This window comes from Siphateles boraxobius, unplaced genomic scaffold (genome assembly GCF_051911475.1).
Source record: "Siphateles boraxobius isolate OS27281-9 unplaced genomic scaffold, OSU_SipBor_1 61, whole genome shotgun sequence".
NCBI classification, from domain to species: Eukaryota; Metazoa; Chordata; class Actinopteri; order Cypriniformes; family Leuciscidae; genus Siphateles; species Siphateles boraxobius.
Genome location: NW_027509188.1, coordinates 5,008,200 through 5,034,406, shown reverse-complemented (window position 1 = coordinate 5,034,406; position 26,207 = coordinate 5,008,200). Strand labels below are relative to the sequence as shown.

The window sequence follows — 26,207 nt, the reverse complement described above, 5'->3', positions numbered from 1 at the left end:
TTACTGTCTCTGGTGGGACATGTAACGTGCTGTCTGTATTTTGGTAGTTCACGGGAAAGATTTGCTTTGTTAAAATCCCCAAGAATGATTAAAAGAGAGTCTCGGTACCTTTGTTCCGTTTCAGATATTTGTTCAGCCAGCTGTTGTAGCGCCGCGCTCACGCACGCGTCTGGAGGAATGTAAACATTCACGAGAATGAAAGAGGAAAATTCCCGAGGCGAGTAGAATGGTTTACAGTTTATGAAATGTGCCTCTACAGGGTATATGCAGGATCATAGAGATGAATTTACTACCTTTTACTACCTTTTTTACCACCTCCACAATATTTTTTACTACCAACCCGACATCAAGCAGCAGCCCTTTTTGGGGGGTTTGGGGTGTGTGGGGGGAGGGGTATGCAAAGCACCACTTACTATAAGGTATAAGTGTGACACTGTCACACCCATCATACATATTAGGTATTGTTTAATTGTGATCATTAAGTAAAGTCATTGTCAATTATGTTTTTTTTTGTAGTGTCGAGTTGAGTTTCAGTTGTCCTTATCTTAACCCTAGGTTAAGCTTATTAGGGCTAAGGGCTATGGTTAGGATATAACTCAAGGGGAGTTATATCCTAACCATAGCCCTTAGCCCTAATAAGGTGAATAATAACCTTGGCACTTCTTAAAAACAAATGACACTTAACAACCATAAACATCAATAAAGATTAATAATAAAGTGTGTCACATCACACACACACTTACCCACAAACACACATTCTCACACACGCAGACTTAAGCAGTGAATTACTATCCCAAAACAGCAATTTATTTCATCACAAGGGGTAACTTGTAACAATAACTTACACTGGACTCATTCATTGATGAATGGCAGTTTGAACATGTCCCAAAACAAATTTACAAAAAGAGAAGTTGTAACAATTTGACCTATATTCATCAGCTGATAACTTTAGCTGGCAGACTGAGAGAGATAGAGAGATACAGAGGGAGGGAGAGAAAAAAGGGGAGGGAATGAGAGAAATTGTGAGATTAAGACGGAGGGGAGAGGCACAGTCACAAAAGTCTCCGTTGTGAGGACTTCAATTCTTTCCTCCAAATTGGCGGAGCTCTTCTTTTTTTTATTTTTGCCTTCTGCGAAGTGTGTTGGACTTGATGATAAATTCAGCCATTTTGGACCCGGCCTTTCCCTCAGCCTGCTCGGCCAACTTGTCCGCGTCATTTTCAAGTGACTCACAAACACGGCTTAGTACCTCATGCTGGGTTCTGAGGTCCAAAAGCTCCAAAAGCTCCTGAGGTCCAAAAGCACTGCCTTCCTCTTTAGAGCATGTGCGGCACTCTCCTTGTTTTTTCTTTCATTTTCCAGGTACAGTCTATACTGAGATCTTGCAGATGAGGAAGAGGCAAGGAGCTCCTTTGTCAGAGACACCTTTAAAACACCCCCACAACTGCTGATCCGGTCACAGACTAATCGAAGTGATTCCAGCGTTCTATCCTGGAGATTGCATTTTTCCACCTCTTTGTTAATTGAAAATCCTCTTTCAACAGTGGCTTGGCCATGGGATAGAAGAAGGAGACTCTGGCAAAACTGTAGTAAGTCAGGGTAAGGTGTGCTGAGAGCTGTGTAAAGAAACACATCAAGGCGGTCCTTCATTGGTTTGAAGGCCAGGAAACGTTCATCTCGTCCTTCCACTGAGGTCAAGGATACAAACTGCTGAATGATAACATCACCTACAATATGGACAAAGATATAATCATTAATGACATTTAAGTACATTTCATTCTGCTTAAACTGCCCATTACCAAAGTAGAACACCCTTAGAACATGGCCTTCATTTGAATGACCTTTCCACTTCTACTGTCCCTACACATACTGTATTTTCTTACCAGCTGGAATGCCACCTGTCAATTTCTTTCCCTGAAGGAATGTCTGCACTACACTCTTCATTTGCTTGAACCACAACTCCGGTTCTTGGTGGATTCTTGTGGGATCAAGGCATGCAATGTGCCTAACCATAGGAAACTTTAGGGGGGATTTGTCCTGCAATTTCCCAACCACCTTAACAAGGCACTGCAAACATTCTTTCCTGAAGGTTAGCACAGAAAGCTCCCCTATCTTGCCTCCTGATTTGCTCTGAAGGGCCTAACAAATAGAGAACATTAATCTTCATACAAGGATATTCATTGGTCACATACATAGATACTTGTGTAAAACGTGGTGAAATGATGTTGGTTGTCTGCTATGTGGTTGTGTGTGTGTGTGTGTGTGTGGGGGGGGGTATAGTTCAGGATGAGTTCAGGATGCATATACAGTACATTCACAACATTGATTGGAAATGAAACTATGACAATTTACAAATTTAAAACAATTCTAACAATTTAACCAGAGTGAAAAAGAGGTGTGTTCAGTTTAAGCCACAATACCAAAGGCCTGGTGGTGAAGACAACTAAAGTTTGGAAGGTAACCATTACCAACCACACAATTACGACAGCTATATTGCTTACCACAGAGGTGGTTAAATCATGCCCATTGTTACTCATTCATTTTCTACCGGTTTAAAGTAACTCTTTATGCCGACAGCACAATTCACGCATGATATTGAAATGATCTGCACAGTAATTACCTTGATGGCAGATTCAGCACCCAGGCCAATGTCCACATTTTTAAGAGAGACCCAGTTCTTCTCTTCAGATACCTGGATTGTGATAATTTGCAGTGCGCTTCGATCCTGTAAAAGTTCCCTTTTAACAAATCGCCGCAGTAAAGCCTTAAAAGTACAAGAAAAACTGTTAGCAATCAAGCCACACTTGTCAACTGATACAGTTTAATCACATTCAAATGAAGACAGTAACTCTACAGTAATTACATTTCTTACCATCAGGAGTTCTTTCAGATCTTTAGCCAAAAAGGGCAGCACAGGCTCATCGGTCTGATATTTGGTCAGGAAGGGGTTGAAGCTTCGTGCAACTGACAAGAAGAACTGGAGCTTTGGAATTATTAAATCATCAACCCGTGCAGCCAGAATGGTATCATATGACGCCGTGTTGGGGTTTGACACCTTCTTCTTCTGAACTGCATCAACGTATGTTAAAAGCATGGGCCAAATGTCGACAGCTCTCTCAGCCACAGGGACATTTTCCACCCATCTGTGGCCACAGAAAGATAGGGGAAAGGTAGAAGATCCTGTGGTGGCGGTGTAATCTTCTCTACGGGCAGGAACATTGTGGAAGATGTAGTGCATAGCTCGCAACAGTTTGTCTACCTGCCATGTTGTGAATCCTGCCTTCATGGCATTGTGGAGGGTGTGCAAGCCACAGCTGCCAACACTGATGAGTTGTGCATCCCCATGAAGCTCTGAATGTTCGTTCTGAAGGAGCTTCAGCAGCTTGAAATTGACATTTGGGCCATCCATACTGACAGACAGCAGGTGTGTCAAGTTGAGTTGTGCAACACATTCCTGTGAATTGACAAAAAAAAAAAAAAAGTTTATTAAAAAATAATAGAGTACCGAAGTGTGACGTTCCATCTCCATAACGGCAGTGTCACTGAATCTAAACAAACTTTCGAAGTGGCTTTATAGCATTGAATGTAGACATGTGGGATCGTTTCTACCTAATAAATTGTTTTAAATGTAGGCTTAAGCCATTTAAACGTGTTTTACCTGCTAGGTAGCAACTTATCCACATAACACGGATTCCTTGGCAGGTGTAATAGAAAGAAACAAAATTCCAGTGAATATTTCACATCTTATTAAAGACTGGCGGCTGTTAAAAGTGACGTTTTTGTCTCAAAAATAAAGACAAGACACGTCCGTGAATTTAAGGATTTTAATCGCATGCTATGAAGTTACATGCTGGTCTCTTTTACGGAGGAAATCCATGCTAAAATAAAACTATGTAGTCACAAATTTGATCGTGTTGGTATGAATATATGTTGTAGTATGTGATTCCTACTGTGTAAATCAAATATACGAACGTCTTGGAAACATTGCAAAATTATTTAAATAGATTAAGAAAGCCACCGCTATGGTGAATACTATGATAAGATTGATTTGTTTAGATCCAGTGGAATTGCTGCCTTGACAACGCTACATCATGGCTTCGGTACTCAGTTATTCATAAAATAGACAGTAGATAGACAGTAAATACAGTCCCAGTAAGTGTAAATTTTTTTCATTTGTAGTATTCATCTTTCAAATCATTCATCTGAAAATCACACCCAATAAACAAATGTTGAGAGCTGATCAAGAGTTTTGTGCAAACAATTTAAGTACCAAAAATAGCAGGATACATTCAGTGATTGAAACAAATTATTAACATTAATTGAAGTTGTACAGTATATAGAACCGACATTGAACGCTCCAAGCGAGCTATACTGTGGTAAACATACTTTATATGTATACTTATAAGTATACTAAATATACTTTTCCTTGACATGAAACGATAAATAATCAAACCAGTGGAAGCCTGCAGTGCATGAAACTGCTGTATCTAACCTACCTTATTCATGCAACATCTATTCAGTCAGTATAGTAGCCTTACACTTTAGTAATGTTTCGGTTTAACGTTAAATAAAATGAGGCACACTGTCACATTTGTGACAACAAAGACCCCTCAGGCAATTCAAAGCAGACAGCCACGCCACTGCTACCGCGGGCGCGTTTTTTTCCCCACATTCGAATATTAATTTTCACCTTCAAAATTCTGTTTTTTAAAACTATTCGAATATATATTCGAATTTAGAATATTCGTTGACAACCCTAGTCACGCTGAAGGCTAAGCTTAGGCTAACTATGACATAAAAATTTTCAAATGGGAATATAACGACAATAAGAAAGAACAAACAAGAAAATATCAACTTACTTTAATGCTTTGCAGCAAGTCTTCAGCCCTTGCATGTCCAAGGAATTGCGACCCAAAATATGAAGACGTCACGCGGTCATCTTTCCAGAACCGAACGTGAATATCCATTTGCTTCTTCTTCGCCGACTGGTTCAGAGACTCGTCAAACATGAGAACATATGGCCCAGAATCATTGATGCTATTTATAAGAAGCTTCTTAAAATGTGGAGCAATGCCGAGTCCAAGAATGTACGCCGTTTTATCCTTGCCACACGTAAAACTTTTGGCTATATCGGAGTCAGTGAACATGGTTCCGAACAATTCCCCAATGCCCTCATTTGAATTATATGAATGATGGTTGGCTGCGATGTTCAGGCACCAGAGAACCTCAGCCCTGTGGGCTAATGTTTGTGACGGTAACGTCTGCTGTTTGGATATCGCTGCCGTGGTGGTGCTGGTGGCACTGGTTTGCTGCTGAGGTGGTGCGACGACGACATGATTTGCCGCGATCTGTGTAGTGCTGCAAAATAACGAAATAGGGAGCTGCTCCCCCCTCACGCGAATCCGCTGCTGGTGAATGTTCGATTCACTGTGTGACTTGATAGACTTAATGCCGTTCCAGGTAACATTTATAATTTTTTTGCAGACAGTGCAAAATGCTTCCCTTTCCTTCCCCATGACGGGCTTAAGCCAGTCTTTAAATAACGGGTCGTCGACCCAAGTTTGCGAAAATTTACATTTCCCCATTTTCACACTAAGTTTTGTAGAAAATAGAAGTGGCTAATAACTGAGGTAAAAAGGCTGTAAATGTTGTTGGCGACGCTGATAGGCTATCAACCACGAAACTCACACAGTTTACTTCTACGTCATTGCTATCAACTCCGACTCACTCAGGTCCTGTTAGCACCGTATATATATTTAAAATATGCTAGATGAAGTTAAAACATGGAGACACAAATATTAAGCAAAAAAAATGGAAACTCGTATATTGAGGTGGTGATGAAAAATTTACTACCAAGTCAAATTGCGTTTGTTACCTTTTACTACCTTTCAAGGGCCTTAATTTTGGTAGATTATTTTTACTACCTTTTACTACCGCGCGGACACCCTGCTCTAAATTAGGAGAGCACATCTTCTTCAGTGTTGTTACATCTGAACACCAACTTTCGTTAATGTAGAAACACAATCCACCACCTCTCGTTTTCCCCGTTAGCTCCGCGATGCGATCCGCTCGGAACAGCTGGAAGCCCGGCAGATGTATTGCGTTGTTCGGTATGGCTTCACTCAGCCAGGTTTCAGTGAAGCACAAAGCAGCAGAGTTTAAAAAATCCTTGTTAGTGTTGGTGAGGAGAAGTAGTTTATCCGTTTTGTTAGGAAGGGATCGGAGATTCGCGAGATGAATACTGGGGAGTGCAGTGCGCAGGCCGCGCTCGCTGAGTTTAACCAGCGCGCCGGCTCGCTTCCCGCGTTTGCGTCTGAACGCGCGTTTGAACAACAACGCTGCCCCTCCGACGAGAATGTCCAGCAAAACGTCCGAATAATCAAAAGCTGTAGAAAAGGTTTCTGGTGTGTGTTTCCTAATGTCCAGTAGTTCGTCTTTGGTGAAACTGATAGGAAAAGAATGACTAAACGCAGAACAAAAACAACACAATAGCTGGAGAGCTCCACACCGAGGCAGCCATCCGCGGCGCCATCTTGGCGCCATGTCTTCCTAGTCCTCCATGTCTCCTGTAACTCCGCTACTCGCCGGTTCCCTCATGTGTGTGTGTGTGTGTGCACTCCGTCTGTCATCCACGATCTCCTCCATCTTCTACAACACAATAAACTGTCAGTATTCACGCTGGTTACATTCACGTTTCACCTTGCTGCATCTGCCACACTCGCCAGTATTTCCTGTCTACCACCTCATCTCAAATAAACTGTTGTTCGTCATCATTTTCTCTTTCTTGAGTCTCTGTTCTGAAACATAATTATTATTTATTAGCTATATATTCTTTAGATAATGTATATTCTATGTATGAATGTCTATCTATCTATCTATCTATATATATATCTATAAAGCAAATGCTTCAAATTTGAAGGGTATGCCATATGTAGACATCAAACTATATTATGTAGTTTAATATCTATCTATAAAGCATTTGCTTCAAATTTGAAGTACAGTATGACATGTTCATATGTATATAGACATTTAATTATATTAAATGGTTTAATATTCATCCATCCATGCATCAAGTTCTAATTTAAAGGCTGATATTTTAATGTAGATATGAATCTAAAATGCTATATATAAAAAAAGCAAAAGTTAATTCATATCCCAGTTACACAATGTTTCACATGTTTTTGGTAAAAATAAAAAATAAAAACATTCTCTACTTTAGGCTTAAACGATTCATGCATCTAAACATCATTCGATTATATATCAGTTGAAATTCAAGCTTTTGTAACATAAATCAAACTAAACATACATACCTCTGAATGAACAGGAAATCAATCAAGATTGTTAACAACAATCAGCAGCAGGTAGCTAGAAAACACGCCATCTTTCCTGTGAGAAAGGTGTCCAGGGTGTGGTTAATTAAGTGGTCTGCAGCTAAGGAGCCGACCAATCATTGATTAGTCCGCTTCAAAGTCTGATTGGTGTTGCTGTTGCTGTGGGTTAAAAGCCTGGTAGAACTCTGAATCTATTTTGTGCATTATTAATATATTGTGAACTTTGTCACCTATGGCCTACTAGTGTCACCTAGGCCAAATTCTATTTTGTGCATTATTAATATATTGTGAACTTTGTCACCTAGGCCTAGTAGGCTAAAATTAGGAAACATTACTTGTGAAAACGCTTAATGAGAAATTTAGTTCATTGCTTTAACTCTGTTACTTATACACATTTATCAATGGGTGTCCAGCCACATATTTTCTATAATGGATATGGTAAGAAAATAATTAAACGCATTGCGTTCATATTCTGGACTCCTCTTATTTTTTTATACATAGTATGGTTTATTAATATGATGTGTACTGAGTTTGGTCTTTTAATATCACTGTCTTAGTGCAGTAAGCCACGTTAAGCGTTTTCTTATAACGGTTTTCTATGGGAGGAAAATGCTTAACGTGTAATTAAACGCGTTGCGTTCATATTTTGGACTCCTCTTATTTTTTATACATAGTATGGTTTATTAATATGATGTGTACTGAGTTTGGTCTTTTAATATCACTGTCTTAGTGCTGTAAGCCACGTTAAGCGTTTTAGAATGTCCCGGCTTGATCAATCAAACTCCCCATCCATCATCTTAGTGTAAATAATATTTGGACTAATTTACAATTTTTTTATGTTTACTCAATTGACAGATAGGCATATACAGACAACGGAAAAAAAAATGATGAAGACTAATAATAAATTAATGTTAAATCGGACGAGTCTGTTGCCATGACGGCGACCCCACTTTCTCGGTTTTTCCGTCATTGCGAGGATCCCCTCTACAAATCGGTATGTATCTCCGACCTGCTACTTATTTACTATCTATAAATGTTGAATTATAAGTTTTAATGCGTTTTAGATGGCTTGTATTGTTGATTGCTAAATATTTGACATGATATCGTGTCTGTAAATAGTTGTTTTTCTCTAAAAAAAAGTATGCATTTTTACATTACAATATTTAAAAGACGCTTTCTCAAAATTAGTTTTTTTGTCAGTCTCCAGTAACGTTACCAACATCTCATCCGATGTAGCACCATGTACACCAAAAAAATATAGCGAAAATCGATTTTTTTCCCCAGTATTATTTCCTAAGTAATGAAAGCATATAGGCCCTATCCTGAAATCCATCTGATATTCTTTTTCCATCTTGTGTGTAAACAAAATAAAAATATAATTTTGCACCTGGCTTTATCATATGTTCAGATTTATGTTATTGAAAATATCTATGCAAAAATTGCGCATATTTAATGAGATAATGCCTACTTTGCATAATTAAACATACAAATTTCAAAAACTTATAATACATTGTTTTATATACTTGTGTAATTAATCAACTGAGGAAGTTTCATGGTGATATCTATTATTTTAAAAGTTTACCCTATTCACCTGTAGTGTCTCGCATTCATGTAGACATTAAATTTTTTCTCAGAGATATATCTAATTATGCTTTCTTGTCTGTTCTACAGATTATTTGCTGTTTTACATCTTATCTCCATTTCTCTATCTCTATATCGTTTATATATAGAAAACAAAATAATGTTAAAAAATGAAATAAGCAAGGCTCTTCTCCGTGAGGCCAGGGTGAGAAATTTTGATAAACTTACACCCGTGTCTATGAAAATAACTATTTACATATTGTTTGTTTGTTGTAGTTGCTGTTGAGGTATGATGTTCTAGACATTTAATGGACATTGGAGTAGTGTAGTGTTTTATATCTTGTAGTTTTAGTTTTAGTTTTGTGTTTTTTATTGTTAGTTACTTTGGAAAAAAGTGTCCATCAAACATAACCATAAGTCTGATATTCTATCAGAAAACATTAATATTTTATTTTCATATAGGCTGCAATGGCAATGGGACGCCATGTCCCTCAAAAAAGAAAGAGGACTAAGAGAGGGAAAGCAGTCGCAAGCGCAGCGGCCACAAGTAACAGACGTAAGAAACGTCAAAAAGCAGAACGTCGTGCATTAGGTTCGTTGTTTATAGCACTGTTATAGTTTAATAATGATAATTATCTAAATGTTGGTGAGTGAAAAGATGGTTTGAGCTCACTGAGCCAGATGTATGATGGAATTTTGTGAATTTTCTGGACTAAAATATATGATGCTTTACAGTAAGACCCTGATAGAATAGATAACCTATTGTATTGGCCTTTACAGCTTCTGAAGTTCAATTGAACACAGTGTCTGAGGAAGTCCCTCAGATCGAAGAAGAGATGACTGCAAGTCTTGGTGAGTATGTCTGTATAATCCCTATAACTACATTTCCTATTCCTCCATATCAACAACTTTTCTAATGACCCTGTAAACTTTTCCTCGATTCATTGTTGTTGATGTCTCACGCTTCTTCTCCACGCAACTACATTAAAAGTGGTTTGTGTTTGTATTTTGTTGTTGTAGACAGAACATGTGTTCTAATTTTTATATTCTAATTTTTTACAATTCTGCACTCATTGCTTTGCATAGCTTGCTTTTAGAAATTCTTGCCTCTTTTGGGAAGTGATAGACACTCCAACTCTTCATTTCAAACTGGTCTATTATCGGAAGCATATTACACGGTTCGTGAGACCATTGTGATACAATGGTTCGTGATACCATGATCAAGTCCATATACAGTACATTAAACCAACATTGAATGGAGACTGTCGTGTATGGCTTGGTCAAAGTCAGATTTTAAGTCATAATTATTGTCGTACCATTCAGTATTAAGTAATTTTTATCTATTGTGCCTTCACTCAATCAAAGGGTTGTTTAACAGTTATTTATTTATTTTCAGAAACGTGTCTTCAACAGCTGAGGGACACTCTTGACTCAGTTGAGGTTAATGTGGCAGCTGAAAAAACAGCATGGGCACAGCGGCAGCTACACGCTGATACAAGGGCAAAAGCAGCAAGGCCAGCGCACCTCGATGCTAAACTGTCCGCTGAAAGAGACTTCTACCAAAAATGTCACAGGTGCGGTGCCGGAGAGGCAGTAATTAGGTGCCTGGATTGTGTGCCACTGGACACGGAGTATCTATGTGGAGGATGCGACATGGAGGCTCACAAAAATAATGTGTTTCATGGCAGGGAGACACTTTTCCACGGCTACCTGGAGCCTATTCCCCCCACAAAGGCTGTGGTGAAAACGGCCAGCCTCACTTTTGTGAGCAGGGTATGTGTTTATTAACAATTTATGTTGACTAGTAAAGGGTAATTACTAATTACACAAATATTCTTTGTTGATATACTTTGTCAATGGAAAAGGTCTAAACTCTTAATTTGAATCACTCTTTGACTGAAGAAATTGTTTTTGTTTGGCTTTGACTATGAAACGTGCTATTAGTAAGCGAACAGTGATGATGACATATGGTAGAGTTGTCTATTTTGTAGATGTTGGTTTTGAATCACTGGTATGACAAGTGATATACCTTCTCGATTGAGGAAAAATCTAACAACCTCTTTGCATTGCAGTATGTCAGTTGGCATTGCCCGCACGTAGGCCACTATGTGAGTGCACCCATGAGATTGAGGTCACCTCTGGCAAGCATATTTCTGTGGTCACCATGAATGGTAAGTTTGGAAAGTGCTGCTTTTTGTTTCGTTGTACCGCAGAAGTTAACAATTGCAATCAAGGCAAAGCGTTTCTCTTGAGAAATATACCAATTACCAAATGTTAATGCCATATCAAATACTACACTGACTGAATAATGGACGGTTGAGTTGGAAAAAGTTGATTCTGTGAAACACGTTTAATGTGTCTCTTTTTTCACAGGACGATATGATGTCTGTTTGCCCCGTAAAGTTTGTCCTACCTGCCTTGTGGAATGGACCCCAGGGGTGAAAGAGCTCCTTAGGTACCGTTACTGGCCAAGCACAACAAACTGCCAGACACTATATAGTTTTGATGTCTTTGAAGCTTTTGCTCACATCAAAGTATTGGCTCCTTCGATGTCAAGGCATGCCTTTTTAAAGCTACTGGAGCACCGTTCTGTTCAGGCTGGAAGGGTAAATCTGCTTGAATCATTGTAACATATATCATATTAATGTATCTAATATTCTAATATTTACTTCCTGTAAACACTAATAATTTTTTTATGTCATAGCCAGGGAATGTCTGTGCAGATACGTTCCAGAAATGTTTTTTCGAATATTGTTTTTGTAAGCATACAGAAGATGTGATGTGTGAAGTAAATGACTTTTATTGTCCAGCATGTCACCCAGACATGTTGGCAGTGTGTTGCGATGGCAATCGCAAACATTATCGCTTCAAAAAATCAAGGGGGTATGTTCATTTTACAGTCAAAACCACAGCATTGTCATAGAAATAGTTGCATGTAGAGTAATGTTTTGTCAGTTAAAAGAGGATTTTTTTGTGTGACCAATTTTATTGGACAGGAATGAGGAACAGTCTCTGTACAAGGGGTTATTTCTTGCAAAAGCTGAGGAGGTATCAGCCTTTCTCAACAACATCAGAGGCAGCAGCATGACAAGAGTATGTCTAATATTGCATATTAAGACAGTATATCTATTGTTTGTGTGTCTTTTCTCTTTTCTATTTGTTAAGACGAGTGATATCTGACTTTACAGGCAGATAACAGTGGAACATTTGGTGTTTCAAGGCTCAGGGCGAGTAAGGAGACGTCAAAAAAATCATCGTCCAAAATAGATGAAGAGGGGATACAAGTGGCAGTCTGCAGGTATGTGGGTAGATCAGAAGTGTGCAATTGTACAGATGCCACTTGTCACACCCTGTGGAAACTCATTTGTGGATAAATGTATCAGAGTCATGTTTATTTCCTTATGGGAAGTAAAGTCCTTTTAATCCTGGTCAAATTTGCCCCATGGCCTCTGTCCATCATGGCCTCCTAATCATCCCCGTATACTGATTGGCTTCATCACTTTATTTATTATTAAAGGAAATTCCCTTTTACAGTTTTTTTTTTCCCCAAGAAGATTGTTTTAAAGCTCAGTTAGTCACATATGTAGAGATTGATGGGAATGTTTGTTTGTGTGTGTGTGTGTGTGTGTGCAAATGGATTTAAGCTTTGAATAGAGGGTTTTGATTAGCTTTGTTTTCCACAGGTCTTATCGTGTAAATTGATCATTAAAAATATTGTCCTCTTGTGTATCAGACACGGGATATTGCTACGAGGACTGAACCACTACCGTGGCGAGGTCTTCGCCTACCCAATGTTTTTACAGAGGGAATTGTCAGAGAGGGCCAATGTCACTTTCTTCTGCATGGATGTTGTCTGCAGGTAATTTTTCTCTGTCATATTGAACTTTGGTCAACCTACTGTACATTAAATGACAAGTGCCTGTTTTTTTCAGTCGTTTTATATTGATGGCCAGGCAAAGTGTTAGTTAATGCCTAGGTACTGGCCATACCTAAGCAAAGTGACTGAAGAATCATCAGATCTTCAACCACTGATGGAAATGAGGCCATTTCTCAGTGTGATGCATGCCAAAGCTCATAAAGCAAAATGCGAGGTACCTCAAATTACTGAAATTTAGATGCAACAGTAGCCAGCAGGCAGCTAATGCAAAAAGTCGAACAATGATTGTTTCTTATTATTTTAACCTGGTATTAGTGGTAATATACTAAGTTGTAAGTCTGTGATTATGATATCTTGTGTAGTATATTATGCAGATAAAATATGACACCTTTAATATGAAAGAGATTTTAATGTGCATATAATCCATGATTGCATAACATTAGATTTTTAAAGTTATGCTATGAAATTAATCCAACACTATGCTGCAGGTGAGATGGGGCGGCAGGAATCAGGATGGAGCAGGGAACACTGTTGGAGAGGAAGTTGAGCAAGTATGTTATTACAGACATTATTGTAACTATGTCTCATTTATGTGAGAGATAAGCAGAGTGTGAAGGATAAAGTACATCAGGGTATCAAACAAAGATCTATGCTTGCTTGAATGACCATCAGAGCACGATCTAAACTGTAGTTGCAACATATTTTGTTTGAGTAAAAAGTAAAGTCAACAGTGGTGGTTTATGCATGATGCATCACTATTTCAAGCTTTGTTCCCTCTCAGCTTCACTATTTAATTATATACATTCTTTTGATCCTGTTAGGGAAATTCATTCTCTGCATTTAACCTATCCGTGAATTAGAGACGCACATACACAGCACACAGTGAGGTGACACACACTAACTCCTAACCACTAGAGCAGTGGGCAGTCAGCTGATGCGGCGCCCGGGGAGCAGAAGGGTTTGGTGCCTTGCTCAAGGGCACCTTAGTCGTGGATGTGGACAGGACAGCGATGTTCAACGACTTTCCCCACCCACTTTCACTTTCCACACAACCACTTTCCTCCTGGTCGGCATTCAAACAAGTCACACGCCCAAGGCCCTAACCAGTAGGACATGGTAGACTTTTTCCAACCTACCAGTAGGACCCCATTTGACACACCAGCCTGGTGACAGTGCAAAATCATCACCCAGTTTCATGGGATTCTATGAAAATGCTGACTGTCACAGCTCTGGGATGTCATTGTGAGGTTTTAAAATGTAATCCCAATTAGCAAGATCCAGCGTTGCTCCCAACTTTGAAAAATTGGGCTCGACCTTTCCAATTTTGATGTCTATGGCTATGGCTGAAGGGTGTGGTCGTTTTAGTTTCCATGGCATTCTAAGGTGGAGAGCTAGTTGACGATAAGATTAATTAATCTTATTAGTTAAACAATAAGTATGGCTACATGTTCACATATACATGTTTTTTTTTTTTTGGTAATGTTATATAGGAATACATTAATTTCTGTATTGTTTATCTAGGTAAACAGCTTTCTCTCCAGGGCAGCTCTTGTCACAAAGTACATGACAAAGGCAGGTTGGTATAACACATTACAAACCATACGCTATGATGAGGTATTTCTGACTTCTAAAATGTAATTTTCCTGTTCTCCTTGCACTAAAGTAATTGTTGTGTTAGGTCATGTCTAACTGCAATGGTCTTTCTCATTTAAATTGATCCTTTCATGCATGCAGATTTATTTTTTTAAACAGGGAGAGAGAATATGCTCACTCAACAGGCCATGGGGTGGAACAGAAAAAAGACAGCAAACCTTCATAAAGTCTTGGCCAACAGATACATCAAAGTAAGGACATTTCCCAATGGTCCTTTTGCCTGACACAACATACATTTTAACAACAAACAGCAGAGCTGGAGTCCATCCATCTGTAATAAGCTCATTCATTCATCCGTTCATTTATAAACTGTAGGTGAAGGAATTTCTTGATCCCGGTATTGTCTGAAAGCTTGCATGATATTTTTTTATTTTTGTGTGATTTAAAGATTTCCGAGAGGGCAAAGCTGGAAGTTGCCAGCTTCAGTGATTTCCGCCAGAAGAATGACATCACTGAACAAACAGCACAGCAGTGGGTGTGCGATGTTCAGCAGTGGGCAGTCACAGGTAAATCACAACTGTTAATTACTTTGTTCAAATATGAACTACTTAAGGTGATCTGAAATTTTTAAATGAAACAATTGCTTAAATAATTGTGTTACCTATTTAGAGCCAGGGAGCACAGCAGAACAGGGAGCAACAGAGGATCTCAGGGCTGAGATAGAGAGCATCATAGTGGCTCTGCTACGCAAGAAGCAGGACCTCTATCGTTAGCATCGTTGGTTGACTGATATTCAAATGGCACATTGCAAACAAACAAAAAACAGTTTTCCTTATAGTTTTCTTATTTCACTTTGCAGATAGCAACCAGACAAGACAAAGAAAAATAAGAGAATAAAAAAAAAAATGAAACAAAAGATCCTGCTGTACAATGCTATTGCAGAGGATACAATTGATGAGGAGTTGGCCTCAAATTTGACAGAGGACTACATCCTGCCTTGGGAGAGACGTGAGGATGGTATGGTGGTAGTCCTGACATGTTCTCGAAAATGTATACCTGTCTGTATACGATATTGCAAAATCTCTCTCCCTCTCTCTCTCTCTCTCTCGTATGTTTGGTTTTATAACTTAATCATCATAAATATTAAATCACTTTTTCATATTTCCATCAATTCCCTCTACCTAAAGGTCACTCCTTCAGGTTAAAACGGTCTCTTTTTGACCAAGTTATGCTAATTAGACGCCTTGAGGAGGAGCAGAGCATCCTGGTGAAGGAGATGTCTCAGCACATCACATCTCTCCGTAAGGAGATAAAGGGAGTGGAGAAGCTGAAAGAGAACATCAGAATGGGCTGTAAGTCAAATTTGGATTTTTTTTTCTCACTAACATATGTATAGTCCCTTTTCTACTGAATGGTACCAGTTCAACTCACCTCAACATGACTCTACTTGGTTTGGTTTCAAATTTTGCATCTTTCTGTCATATGTGGTTCTACATGCTATAATTTGGGAACAATACTTGTTATTCTTATGTTTATGTTTGTTACAGATTTTGGTGACATGTCAGAGGATGCTGCAGCTGGTTTCAAAAGTGTCCTCATGCGGAGGTCCTCTGCACTGGAGAGTTTATGCCAACAAGCTGTGAGCACGTATAGTGCTATAGTTGATGACCTCCAGATACAGGACACAGAATGCAGAACGGACACTGATGACGAATATGACGTTAGTAGTCCAGAGTCAGAAGAAGATTAGAAACGAGACCACTCTGTTTTGTTTTGAAAATCTGTGAACTTTCCATTATCTCTCACCCTCCCTGAATAATAACAACTACCCAGAACATTGCTTGTTCATTCTTCACACATCAGGCAAAAGATACAGAGGCATCACTAGAAGGAACAATATTGGTTGATGATTAATGATTCTGGGATAGTACCTACCCCAGATTGCCTGGCCACACCTTGAATAATATCAGCCAAGACAAGCTATCAGTCAAGGGCTGATCCTATCTTTTTAAACTTCAACAAGCTCCAGCTTGTCTTCAACAACCTCCAGCAAGCAATAATTTATCGCTACCGAATGGCCAGACTCAGGCTACCTTTTATTACCAGGCTAACCCCCAAGCTATCAGACACGTAAATATGCACTAACCCTATGATAATTCAGTTATCAACATTAGGTGTTGTTAAATGTGAAATTATTTTGCACTGCAACTTCATATACTACAATCATGAATGTGTACACTATTATCAATGCAATATCTACTGAATGGATTGGCCCTCTGCATGGACTGTTGGACATGGACTGTTTTATGCATTCTGGACTGTGACATTTCAACCTCAACTTAAGCACTTAAAGGACAATATGGAGCTCATCTATGCTCTATTGAATTTTCTTGTGTGTCGGATGTGTGTTGTGGTACATGTGAGCACACAAAGATAGATTTCTTCAACTGTGGAAATGGCTACAATAAACTTGAATGTGAATTTGAAAATGTTGTAAATTATTTGTGATTGTAATTGAAGTGTATAAAGTACATAATTGCCTAGTAGTCTTCATTGAAAATCTACATTTTACAGTATACTGTCACAATATAAAAACTCTTCAGGATGCTGAAGTGGCACTGGTGAAATCAAAAGTCAATAATTGTCCATGGGAGTCAATTAACACCTATGCGTGCATAGCTTAGCATATAACATGATAGATCCTCTTAATCTGTTCTCCAGCCTGCAAGTCATGAACAGCAATATAGCCCTGTGTCACTTGATACTTTCATATAATTAATTTGGTCAATTTTAACAATATGGAAACATGCCCTCAATACGGATAGGCCACCACAAGGCTGTAGAGAGGTAGTAGGAGCAAAAACTATTCTACTGTCGCTGGTGGCTCGTGCCACTCGCCTACTGTCCTGTACACTGTCCTGCGCCAGTCACTTATTGTCCTGTGCCACTGGTCTATGGTCCCGCACCACTCTCCCGTGAGACTTACAAATTGCTAAAACCTAACCTTGAACCTAATCCTAAACCTAACCCATGGAGTGTGTCAAATGACTAGGGACAGTAGGCACATCAGACAGGATATTGAGTGAGTGCCATGTGAGAGTTGGCAAGTGTCACAAAACAGTATGAGTTGTGCAGGACCATGCATGGGACAGCAAGTCAGTGGCACAGTGCACAGGACAGGTGGCACAAGACAGTTGATGGGTGGCGCAGGAAAGGTCACGAGACAGTGGATCAGTAGTGCAAACCACCAGCAACAGTACAGTACAGTTATTGCTCGTACTGCTGGAGGAGAAATGACCGAGATCAAGTTTGCAGGTGATACCCCCATCATCAGTCCCATCAGATACAGTGTGAGTCTCAGTGCTCCATTGAGGTGAATTGGGATGTAGAATGGAGTACCAACAGCAAATTTCATCCTGAGAAGGAGGCCAAAGTCCCAGTTATTATAGTTGAGCCCTGATACTCTTACACTTATGGCGTCTCACATCAGACATAATCAAATAGTGTAAAATACATTTCAGAGAAAGTTTTTTTCAATCTTTTCCACTTGCCAAATAGTATTTTAATTGATTTATATTTTTAATGGAAACAAATAGACCTTGTTGTGCATTAGGCTATATTTGCACAATCTGCTAGTATCATGGTAAGCAATTCTCTCTGTAGTTAAAACATTAAAAGACAGCATGCCAGAGGAAAAATTTTCAAAAGCATTACATCCATGACAAACATTTATATTTATTGAATATAAAAAATGTTTGAACTTCTCAGTAAATTTCATGCAGTTTATGTGTTTAAATCCATTAATGAGAATGGCATATTTAATCAAAATGTTTGTATCAGAAGTAAAACATAGTTTAAATCATTATTTTATTTAAAATGTTATTGTGAACATGCACTGTATGATTGGGACTCATAATGAAGATTTACGGTTTTACTTCATCTGCCGTTAGATATGCGTCAGTTTCACTAAACGGCCCAACGAGTTCGCTGGCGCTCATTTAAGGTGTGGATATTTGCTTCAAGTGACAGGCTTTGTGAGTGAAATTATATTTGTATTATCTTTCTGTATATGTCAAATTTTCTTTAGATTTTCTGTCTAAAAGTGACCAAAAAGAAATAACTCCAGCTCACCATCGGTGTCGCCAAACTGCTCCGTCTACAAAACGTTCGTACGCATGGGTCAGAGTTTGCGTGCAGGTGCGCACATTTTCCCGTCAAGTTTGTTTTTATAAATCACAATTTATGCGTCGGAAGTTTTGTGCGTACACAACGGTTATAAATGAGGCCCCAGGTGCTTTTCACAAAGTGAAATAATGTGAAAGCGTTTGGTGTATCAGGCTAAGAATGGACATCATAAGATGGTCAAACCAACTTAACCAACAAAATTTCATGCAAAAACATTAACTGGTAAAAAAAAATGGCTGATCAAACCAGTTTCAAAACATGCTTAGGCTAGCCAAGATGTATTTCCTGTAGGGAAGACATCATATCAGATCTCAATCTAACTACCTCTCCAATCCTACCTTTCTCTGCCTTGTCCGTATTATCCCACGGTATGGGTGCACATCCCGATTGTTGTGGGGGCAATCTTTTGTTCTCACTGTACAACATAAGAACAGAGTAGTGAATGATAAATGATAATCCAAATGCAAATGCAGCCTTGGAAAATACTTAATACTTGAAAACTTGCATATCTACAGTATGAACACTATAATGCATACAATTCATATGGAAATTAATTAAACCAATAATATCAGGAAGACCTGCACAACAATTCAATTAATACTTTGTATTGATAATGTAAAAGATGACAGAATATCAGATGTCAGATTTCAGACCTCTCTTCCTCTGATTTCGTCTTTTCCCTATATAAACAAATAGACTTGGTTCAGTACAGTACAGATATTTGAAGCCTAAGCATATTCTTTCAAATATAAAGAACAGAAATAAAGCTGAAAAGTTTAAGACCTTGTCCAGTAGGAGGTTGATCAGCCACAGCCACAGTCCCAGCCCCCTGGTCCACAGATATTGTGGCTACTGAACCTAAAATGAGTGAAGAGATAGAATTGTCTATCATAATATACAATTAGGTCATAACAGAGACCTGAAAAAAAGAGCTTAAAGCGATACTACAGAGTACATCCAACCATACCCCTGTTGTTTGAGCTTCCCAAGTGCTGTTGATAGGAAGAAGAACAAGAGAATTTGGTACAGAAGAGACTACATAGCAAACCATCTGAGACCATGAGCTCACTTTCAGTTTAATTTCTCATGGTACCATTCAGCATAAAGTTCTTGTTCTCTGTTTGGTCTATGTTGTACCAAATTCTCTCGTTCTTGTTCCCACTGACAGCATAAGGTGAGCTCAAATAACAGGGCTATGGTTGGAAGTACTCAGGACACTGTAAAACCTTGTACTGTAGGAGGAGGGCTAAGCAACAATTCTGGACCATCCTCAGTCCCAGCCCCCCGGTCCAAACTCATGCCGCTTGTCAAATCTGAGGATGAGAATGAGTGGAAAGAAGATGTTGTCTCTCTAAAGTGTATACACAGATTACATAATATACAGTACAATTAGGGTCTGTATTCACAAAGAATCTTAGGGATGAAAGTATCTCAACATTTTAGGAGAAAAAAAAAATTGCGCTAAGCCCTAATTGAGGAAATTTTAACATCATTTAGGAATTATTTTGTGCTAAAATGAAATTCTTTGTGAATTTTGTGAAAGAACATAAATAAACCTGAAGAGCTTAAGACCTTGTCCAGTAGGAGGTTTGTTAAAATCAGCCACAGTCCCAGCCCCCTGGTCCACGGATATTGTGGCTACTGAATCTGAGGATGAGCGGAGAGATGGTGATATTGTGTCTTATAAAAGTTTAAATAGGTGTAGTGAAAAGACATCTGCTGCTAAAGCATATTTTCACAAAAATCTCAGAGCACACAATAAAGTGAAGGCACCAAATCTGGGCCAAACGCACCTTGTTCTCTTAATGGGGCTGTTATCTCAAAATTTAGAGTGACAGTAGCCTCCTCAGGCTCATGGCTACTGTCTGTTGCCTGTTCTGTATTCACTAGAAGAATACAAACACAAAACATTTACTATACGCAATTAGGTCAAAATGTGAAAGCTAAGGCAAAATAATACAAAATCCACAAGCCTCAGATACTCAGAGACACACAGTTGCCCTTACTATTTCCAATCATTGCTCAACACCATCTACCCCTAAATAATAATATATATAAAAAAATACATATATAAAGTTTATATTATATAAATATAGTCTTACCTTCAACCAACATTTTAAAAATTTCATAAATGTTTTCCACACAGGTCTGTGCACTTTTGCCCAACACTTTATCTTTAGGCAAGATCATTTTAGCCTTCTTGTGTGGATATTCCACCAGGAGCAAAGGCCTCCAGCCGACTGCGTGCAGCTTCTCTATCTAAAGATAAAAAATAAAAAAACATTAAAAACAATTACAAGTGCTTTGGTGTGGCTGTGTATGGATCTTTGTCTGCTTATCACAATATCACAAAGCTGGGACACAAATACAGGTCAACAAGAAATACTTATGGTAGAAGCAGACTTTTGGAACATCACAAGGAATAGCTGTATTCAAGATCCCAGAAGATCCCAGAAGCCCTTTGTGGGTTGTTGCTGAATGAAAAAGTGATGTTGCTGAATTTGCATGGGCTTTTGCCCTTTCACACCCACTTAGCCAGCCAGCCAGCCAAGTCGAACAAGCCCTGCCCCATCTTCTATGATCTTAAATGCAGTTTGTTGACAAATCACAATGACAAAGGAAACCTAGGACTCTACAGGAACAATAGCACATGACAAAACCAGGAAGTACACAAGCATCATGACCAAGAGAAAATTAGCTTGATCGACTTAGCTGAATAGCAGGCTAACTACCGGTAGGAATGACTTTTTTGTTGTTGAAATAATGTTATTGACCCATAGAATGCTTTAAACCAGACAGACAGCCAGTCAGCCATCCATCTGTAACAAGCCTAAAATAAACACAAGCGAGAAAACTACAAGACAAGAACAAAAGAGTAAAAGTATGCACATGCATGTGTCGATTTCATCCTGCATAAACGTGTAAGTAGCAATGTTGCAAGGTTAGTAGTGCTTCATATCAAGAACAGTGTTAGTAGTATTACTTTTGGTGAACAATAAATGCTATTTCGTATGACACCATTAGATTTCAGTCTGATATCTAGTGCACCTGTGTCTTATTGGCCAAGTTCAGTTCATGTGTCAAATAGCTCACAAAATATGATGTCAACCGAGCGCCATGTGCTTACATACTGGTGCTTGTTGTGCACAGGGGAAAGTCAACTGTTCTTCGTATGAAGCACTGTGCAACATCTTAAAGTACTGCAGGCTAAGTGATCCTGAGAGTCTTTGGTCTGTTTGCAACGTTTTTCAATGACAGTAGGGTACAGTTAAGATGCTAAAACTGTTGAATAAATTGCTTCCATAAATATGTTAATGCATTATCTTGTCTCAGTCAAAACCAGAAAGTCTCCCCAGTATCCCAAAATAACTGGACTATGGTGACATAGAACAAAAAAAGTTACTTACCAAAATGATGGCATCGTCCCACAAATGTGAGGTCACCTGATTTTTTTTTTGTGTTGGCAACCCATATCTTTTTTTTTTTGCTTGAATTTTTCAATCTTTTTGTTTAGGCGCACATTTTTAGGCTGTGGGGCCTTGCACATAGGGCATGTCTTCTTGAGCCCTGCACCTTTTGACATGTTTTGATGCTGTAAACCAGACAGAAGGCATAATGTCTGTCACAAACATGACTTCGTCCTGGTTCAGTTATAATACAGTTTAAGTAAGACACTGGATTTACTCCAAACATCTGAATATCAGACTTTGATGACAAACTTATGGTTATGTTTGATGGACGCTTTTTTAGTAAGTAACAATAAAAAACACAAATCAAAAACTACAAGATATAAAATACTACACTTCTCCAATATATATTAAATGTCTAGAAAATCATACCTCAACAGCAACTACAACAAACAAACAATATGTAATACCAATAGTTATGTGACATAGATATGGGTGTAAAGTTATAAAAATTTCTCACTCTGGCCTCATTGGGATCTTCAAAGACTCCTGGGTGGTTTTCCGACATGGTGCACGCACACACAGATATACAATACAAAAATACAGACAATAGACACACAATACAGATATGAAGATGAGTGTGTGTGTGTGTGTGTGTGTGTGTGTGTGTGTGTGTGTGTGTGTGTGTGTGTGTGTGTGTGTGTGTGTGTGTGTGTGTGTGTGTGTGTGTGTGTGTGTGTTAGTGAGACAGAGAGGAGGGGGTGGAGAGAGAGAGAGAGAGAGCGAGAGAGAGAGCGAGAGCGAGAGAGAGAGAGAGTTTGAGAGACTTAGAGAGAGAAACAGAGTGTGTGAGAGAGAGATTGAAAGAGTGGCTCTTAAAAGTGCCTTTGTTTTCTATATATAAACGATATAGAGATAGAGAAATGGAGATAAGATGTAAAACAGCAAATAATCTGTAGAACAGACAAGAAAGCATAATTAGATATATCTCTGAGAAAAAATGTAATGTCTACATTAATGCGAGACGCTACAGGTGAATAGGGTAAACTTTTAAAATAATAGATATCACCATGAAACTTCCTCAGTTGATTAATTACACAAGTATATAAAACAATGTATTATACGTTTTTGAAATTTGTATGTTTAATTATGCAAAGTAGGCATTATCTCATTAAATATGCAAAATTTTTGCATATTTTCGGTAACATAAATCTAAACATATGATAAAGCCAGGTGCAAAATTATTTTTTAATTTTGTTTACACACAAGATGGAAAAAGAAAATCAGATGGATTTCAGGATAGGGCCTATATGCTTTCATTACTTAGGAAATAATACTGGAAAAAAAATCGATTTTCGCTATATTTTTTTGGTGTACATGATGCTACATAGGATGAGATGTTGGTAACGTTACTGGAGACTGACAAAAAAACTCATTTTGAGAAAATGTCTTTTAAATATTTGTAATGTAAAAATGCATACTTTTTTTTAGAGAAAAACAACTATTTACAGACACGATATCATGTCAAATATTTAGCAATCAACAATACAAGCCATCTAAAACGCATTAAAACTTATAATTCAACATTTATAGATAGTAAATAAGTAGCAGGTCGGAGATACATACCGATTTGTAGAGGGGATCCTCGCAATGACGGAAAAACCGAGAAAGTGGGGTCGCCGTCATGGCAACAGACTGTCCGATTTAACATTAATTTATTATTAGTCTTCATCATTTTTTTTTTCGTTGTCTGTATATGCCTATCTGTCAATTGAGTAAACATAAAAAAATTGTAAATTAGTCTAAATATTATTTACACTAAGATGATGGATGGGGAGTTTGATTGATCAAGCTTGCCTCTAGTTATCCGGTTATCCGTGTGTCCACCAAGGAAGAATCCATGGTGCCATCACAGAATTTGACAAAAAGGAAAACTGTTATACACAAACTGATCAGGGGAGATACTATGTTCACAGTTTAATGAGGCTATATTTCATCGCAAACACAGACAACTTGAATAGCCTAAAATGTCAAAATCAGCAATAGGCAATATCGTCCAGTGAAGGTGAAACAATCTGTGGCGACCACTGAATATTCCGTGGTACGGTCACGGAATTCAGGGTGACCAGACGTTATCCTAGCGATCAAACGACGACAGAACAATGCAATATCAAGTTAAAATCACTTTAAAACTAAATATTTAAAGTAAAGTACTTTAAGTAAACTCAGAATATTTAAAGCTACCTTTCCAAATTATAAAACGACGTCAATTGGGGGAGCGCGGGTGTTGTAACAGCCCGTGTGTGGACCACGGATGCTGCCTGTCATTGACTTACATAGGCATCACTTCCGTGGGCACATCACGGAATTTTTGGCGATTCCGTGAAACTGTCGAGGATTTTGAGTTAAGGTGCCGTGTTCATTTCACGGAATTCTGTGAGATCAGGTTCCAACCGAGTGCAAATGAACAAATGGTTCAAATAATCTTCACAAACTAAATACAGATGTATAGAATTTCAATGAGAGCAATTCAACAAATGTTGCTAATAATCTTCACAAACATCATACAAGTAGAGAATTATACTGAGATCTAATGAACAAATAGTGCAAATAATCTTCAAAAACTAAATACAAATAGCGAAATATACAGTGCAAATGAACAAATGGTTCAAGGAATCTTCTCAAACTATATACGTATTTACATACGTATATAATAATATAACAACCAAACTGAATTAGGTGACGATAGTTCTGAGATTTATGTGCCACCTTGTGACCCCCTGCTACTATGTGCGCACTTCCAAATAGTGCGCTTCTTGCAGAGCATGCAGGCCCATTTTTGCTGTGTCTGCTGACCTCCGTCTCTCAAATGAGGAACTTCCCTCCTCCTCCTCCTCCTCATCATCATCATCCACACAGGCCAATGACTCAGATAAGCACTGTGGCGCTCTGGGTGGCACATCACTGCCTTTTGGGACTCCACACAGCTCTGCAGACAAATCGCGCCATTCTCTCACGTCCCTCGGCCGTCCTGTTCGCCACAGATACACATAACGATACTGAACTGATATTATTGTGATACTCCAAGACATATGGTAAAAGATTAACAAAAATGTACTGTTGATTAAAATGCTAAATTTCATATTACATTGTGGGTGTAAATGAATAATGCACAAGACAAAAAATATTCATGATTCTGAAGCTGAAAATACATAATTATTTTAGACAAATATACATGCACTCACTTACTAGATATATTTACTGGCCACTTCAGACATTTGGCAATATCAGGACCCACAAATATTCCCCCATTGCTGGGCCTGGGCCCGCCCACATTGACAGCTGGCCCACCCAATCAGAAATAAAAAAAAAATATACTACTCTGTATAGTTAAACTGGATACTACTTTATGTGGTGTATTTTATCTATAACATGTTATGTTAAAAACAGTAAAATTATAAGTAAGCCTGATAACTATTTAAAAACTTCAGTGTGTTGGTGACGTGTTTTCATTGGTCAATGCAACATCAACGTAGCACTATTGCAATCTGGCGCGAACAACCAACGGTATGCTAACGTCTGCTGGAAGTGTTATGGTATCTTGATTTTTAAGTTACTCTAACAATTTAAAAAAAAAAAAACATATTGAGAACAATAATTATTTGGAGGACCAGTCTGTGGATTGTAATGGAACAACCGCTGGCTCTGAGAATGGAGCGGAGATGAACTCCGAACCAACGACCTCCACTGATGCTAACCGGAAGTGTGCATAGATCTGCCTATGCACACTCTGAGTGTGCATAGATCTGCCTATGCACACTCCCTTGGCTAATCGACGATCACTGCTACACTTGATTGCACCGTCAGATCTGTCAGCTCTGGGGGAACCTGTTACCCAACCTCATCTACAGGTATTCCCGAGTACCATAATATCGGGAAACCCAGCCCAAGACTCTGCTCTAGTATAATTTCAGGGTTGCGTTTCCCGATAACGTTGTAGCTTAGCGCGCTACAAAGACTCTTAAGGTATAACTTAACTAAAGGTATACCATTTCTAGGTGTGTTCCCCGAACCATACCTTAGGAAAGCAGCCTAAGATAGCCCTATACTGTACATTCTTACATGAAACGTTACCAGGTGCTGTCCGTGGTGATGGTGCTGAATTGGTTGATATTGACCGCTCCAGAATTAATTATTCTCTCAAGCACGGGCTGTTTCACTGCGTTATGTGAG

At 38.6% G+C, this 26,207-nt stretch overlaps 2 protein-coding genes and 2 long non-coding RNA genes across 5 annotated transcripts; 3 read left to right on the top strand and 1 right to left on the bottom strand.

Annotated features, from left to right (window-relative positions):
• The first annotated feature begins 9,083 nt into the window (after positions 1-9,083).
• On the top strand, positions 9,084-10,582 carry LOC143718650 (uncharacterized). The gene is made up of 4 exons (XR_013196467.1): positions 9,084-9,117; positions 9,375-9,504; positions 9,693-9,764; positions 10,309-10,582. It is a non-coding gene; the product is annotated as an uncharacterized LOC143718650 (long non-coding RNA).
• An 855-nt stretch (positions 10,583-11,437) lies between these two features.
• LOC143718600 (uncharacterized) lies at positions 11,438-12,655 on the top strand. 2 transcript variants are annotated; one of them, XR_013196455.1, is made up of 5 exons: positions 11,438-11,518; positions 11,617-11,795; positions 11,909-12,005; positions 12,101-12,210; positions 12,646-12,655. It is a non-coding gene; the product is annotated as an uncharacterized LOC143718600 (long non-coding RNA). The 2 variants fall into 2 exon arrangements; XR_013196454.1 differs by lacking the exon at positions 12,646-12,655 and having other exon boundaries at positions 12,101-12,233.
• A 12-nt stretch (positions 12,656-12,667) lies between these two features.
• On the top strand, positions 12,668-16,334 carry LOC143718599 (uncharacterized). Its single transcript, XM_077209616.1, has 10 exons — positions 12,668-12,771; positions 12,889-13,003; positions 13,278-13,340; positions 14,311-14,365; positions 14,542-14,633; positions 14,831-14,948; positions 15,052-15,159; positions 15,242-15,399; positions 15,570-15,734; positions 15,930-16,334. Exons 1-7 carry the CDS (start codon positions 12,704-12,706, stop codon positions 15,153-15,155), a joined length of 615 nt encoding a protein of 204 aa, XP_077065731.1. The 5' UTR covers positions 12,668-12,703; the 3' UTR covers positions 15,156-15,159; positions 15,242-15,399; positions 15,570-15,734; positions 15,930-16,334.
• A 2,500-nt stretch (positions 16,335-18,834) lies between these two features.
• LOC143718433 (uncharacterized) lies at positions 18,835-22,542 on the bottom strand. Its single transcript, XM_077209493.1, has 9 exons — positions 22,495-22,542; positions 20,670-20,826; positions 20,361-20,453; positions 20,140-20,214; positions 19,794-19,880; positions 19,351-19,425; positions 19,221-19,247; positions 18,906-18,982; positions 18,835-18,852 (listed from the first exon to the last, which is right to left on the bottom strand). Exons 1-9 carry the CDS (start codon positions 22,540-22,542, stop codon positions 18,835-18,837), a joined length of 657 nt encoding a protein of 218 aa, XP_077065608.1.
• Positions 22,543-26,207: the final 3,665 nt, after the last annotated feature.

Excerpts from the sequence above, each read along its gene's own strand:
- LOC143718433 (XM_077209493.1), bottom strand. The coding sequence starts at position 22,542 with ATGTCGGAAAACCACCCAGGAGTCTTTGAAGATCCCAATGAGGCCAGA. Across the intron at positions 20,827-22,494 it reads AAGATCCCAATGAGGCCAGA|ATAGAGAAGCTGCACGCAGT; the intron begins GTGAGAAATTTT and ends TTTTATCTTTAG. Across the intron at positions 19,248-19,350 it reads TCAACCTCCTACTGGACAAG|GGAAAAGACGAAATCAGAGG; the intron begins GTCTTAAACTTT and ends TTGTTTATATAG.
- LOC143718599 (XM_077209616.1), top strand. The coding sequence starts at position 12,704 with ATGTTTTTACAGAGGGAATTGTCAGAGAGGGCCAATGTCACTTTCTTC. Across the intron at positions 12,772-12,888 it reads TGCATGGATGTTGTCTGCAG|GTACTGGCCATACCTAAGCA; the intron begins GTAATTTTTCTC and ends GTTAATGCCTAG. Across the intron at positions 14,949-15,051 it reads TCAGCAGTGGGCAGTCACAG|AGCCAGGGAGCACAGCAGAA; the intron begins GTAAATCACAAC and ends TTACCTATTTAG.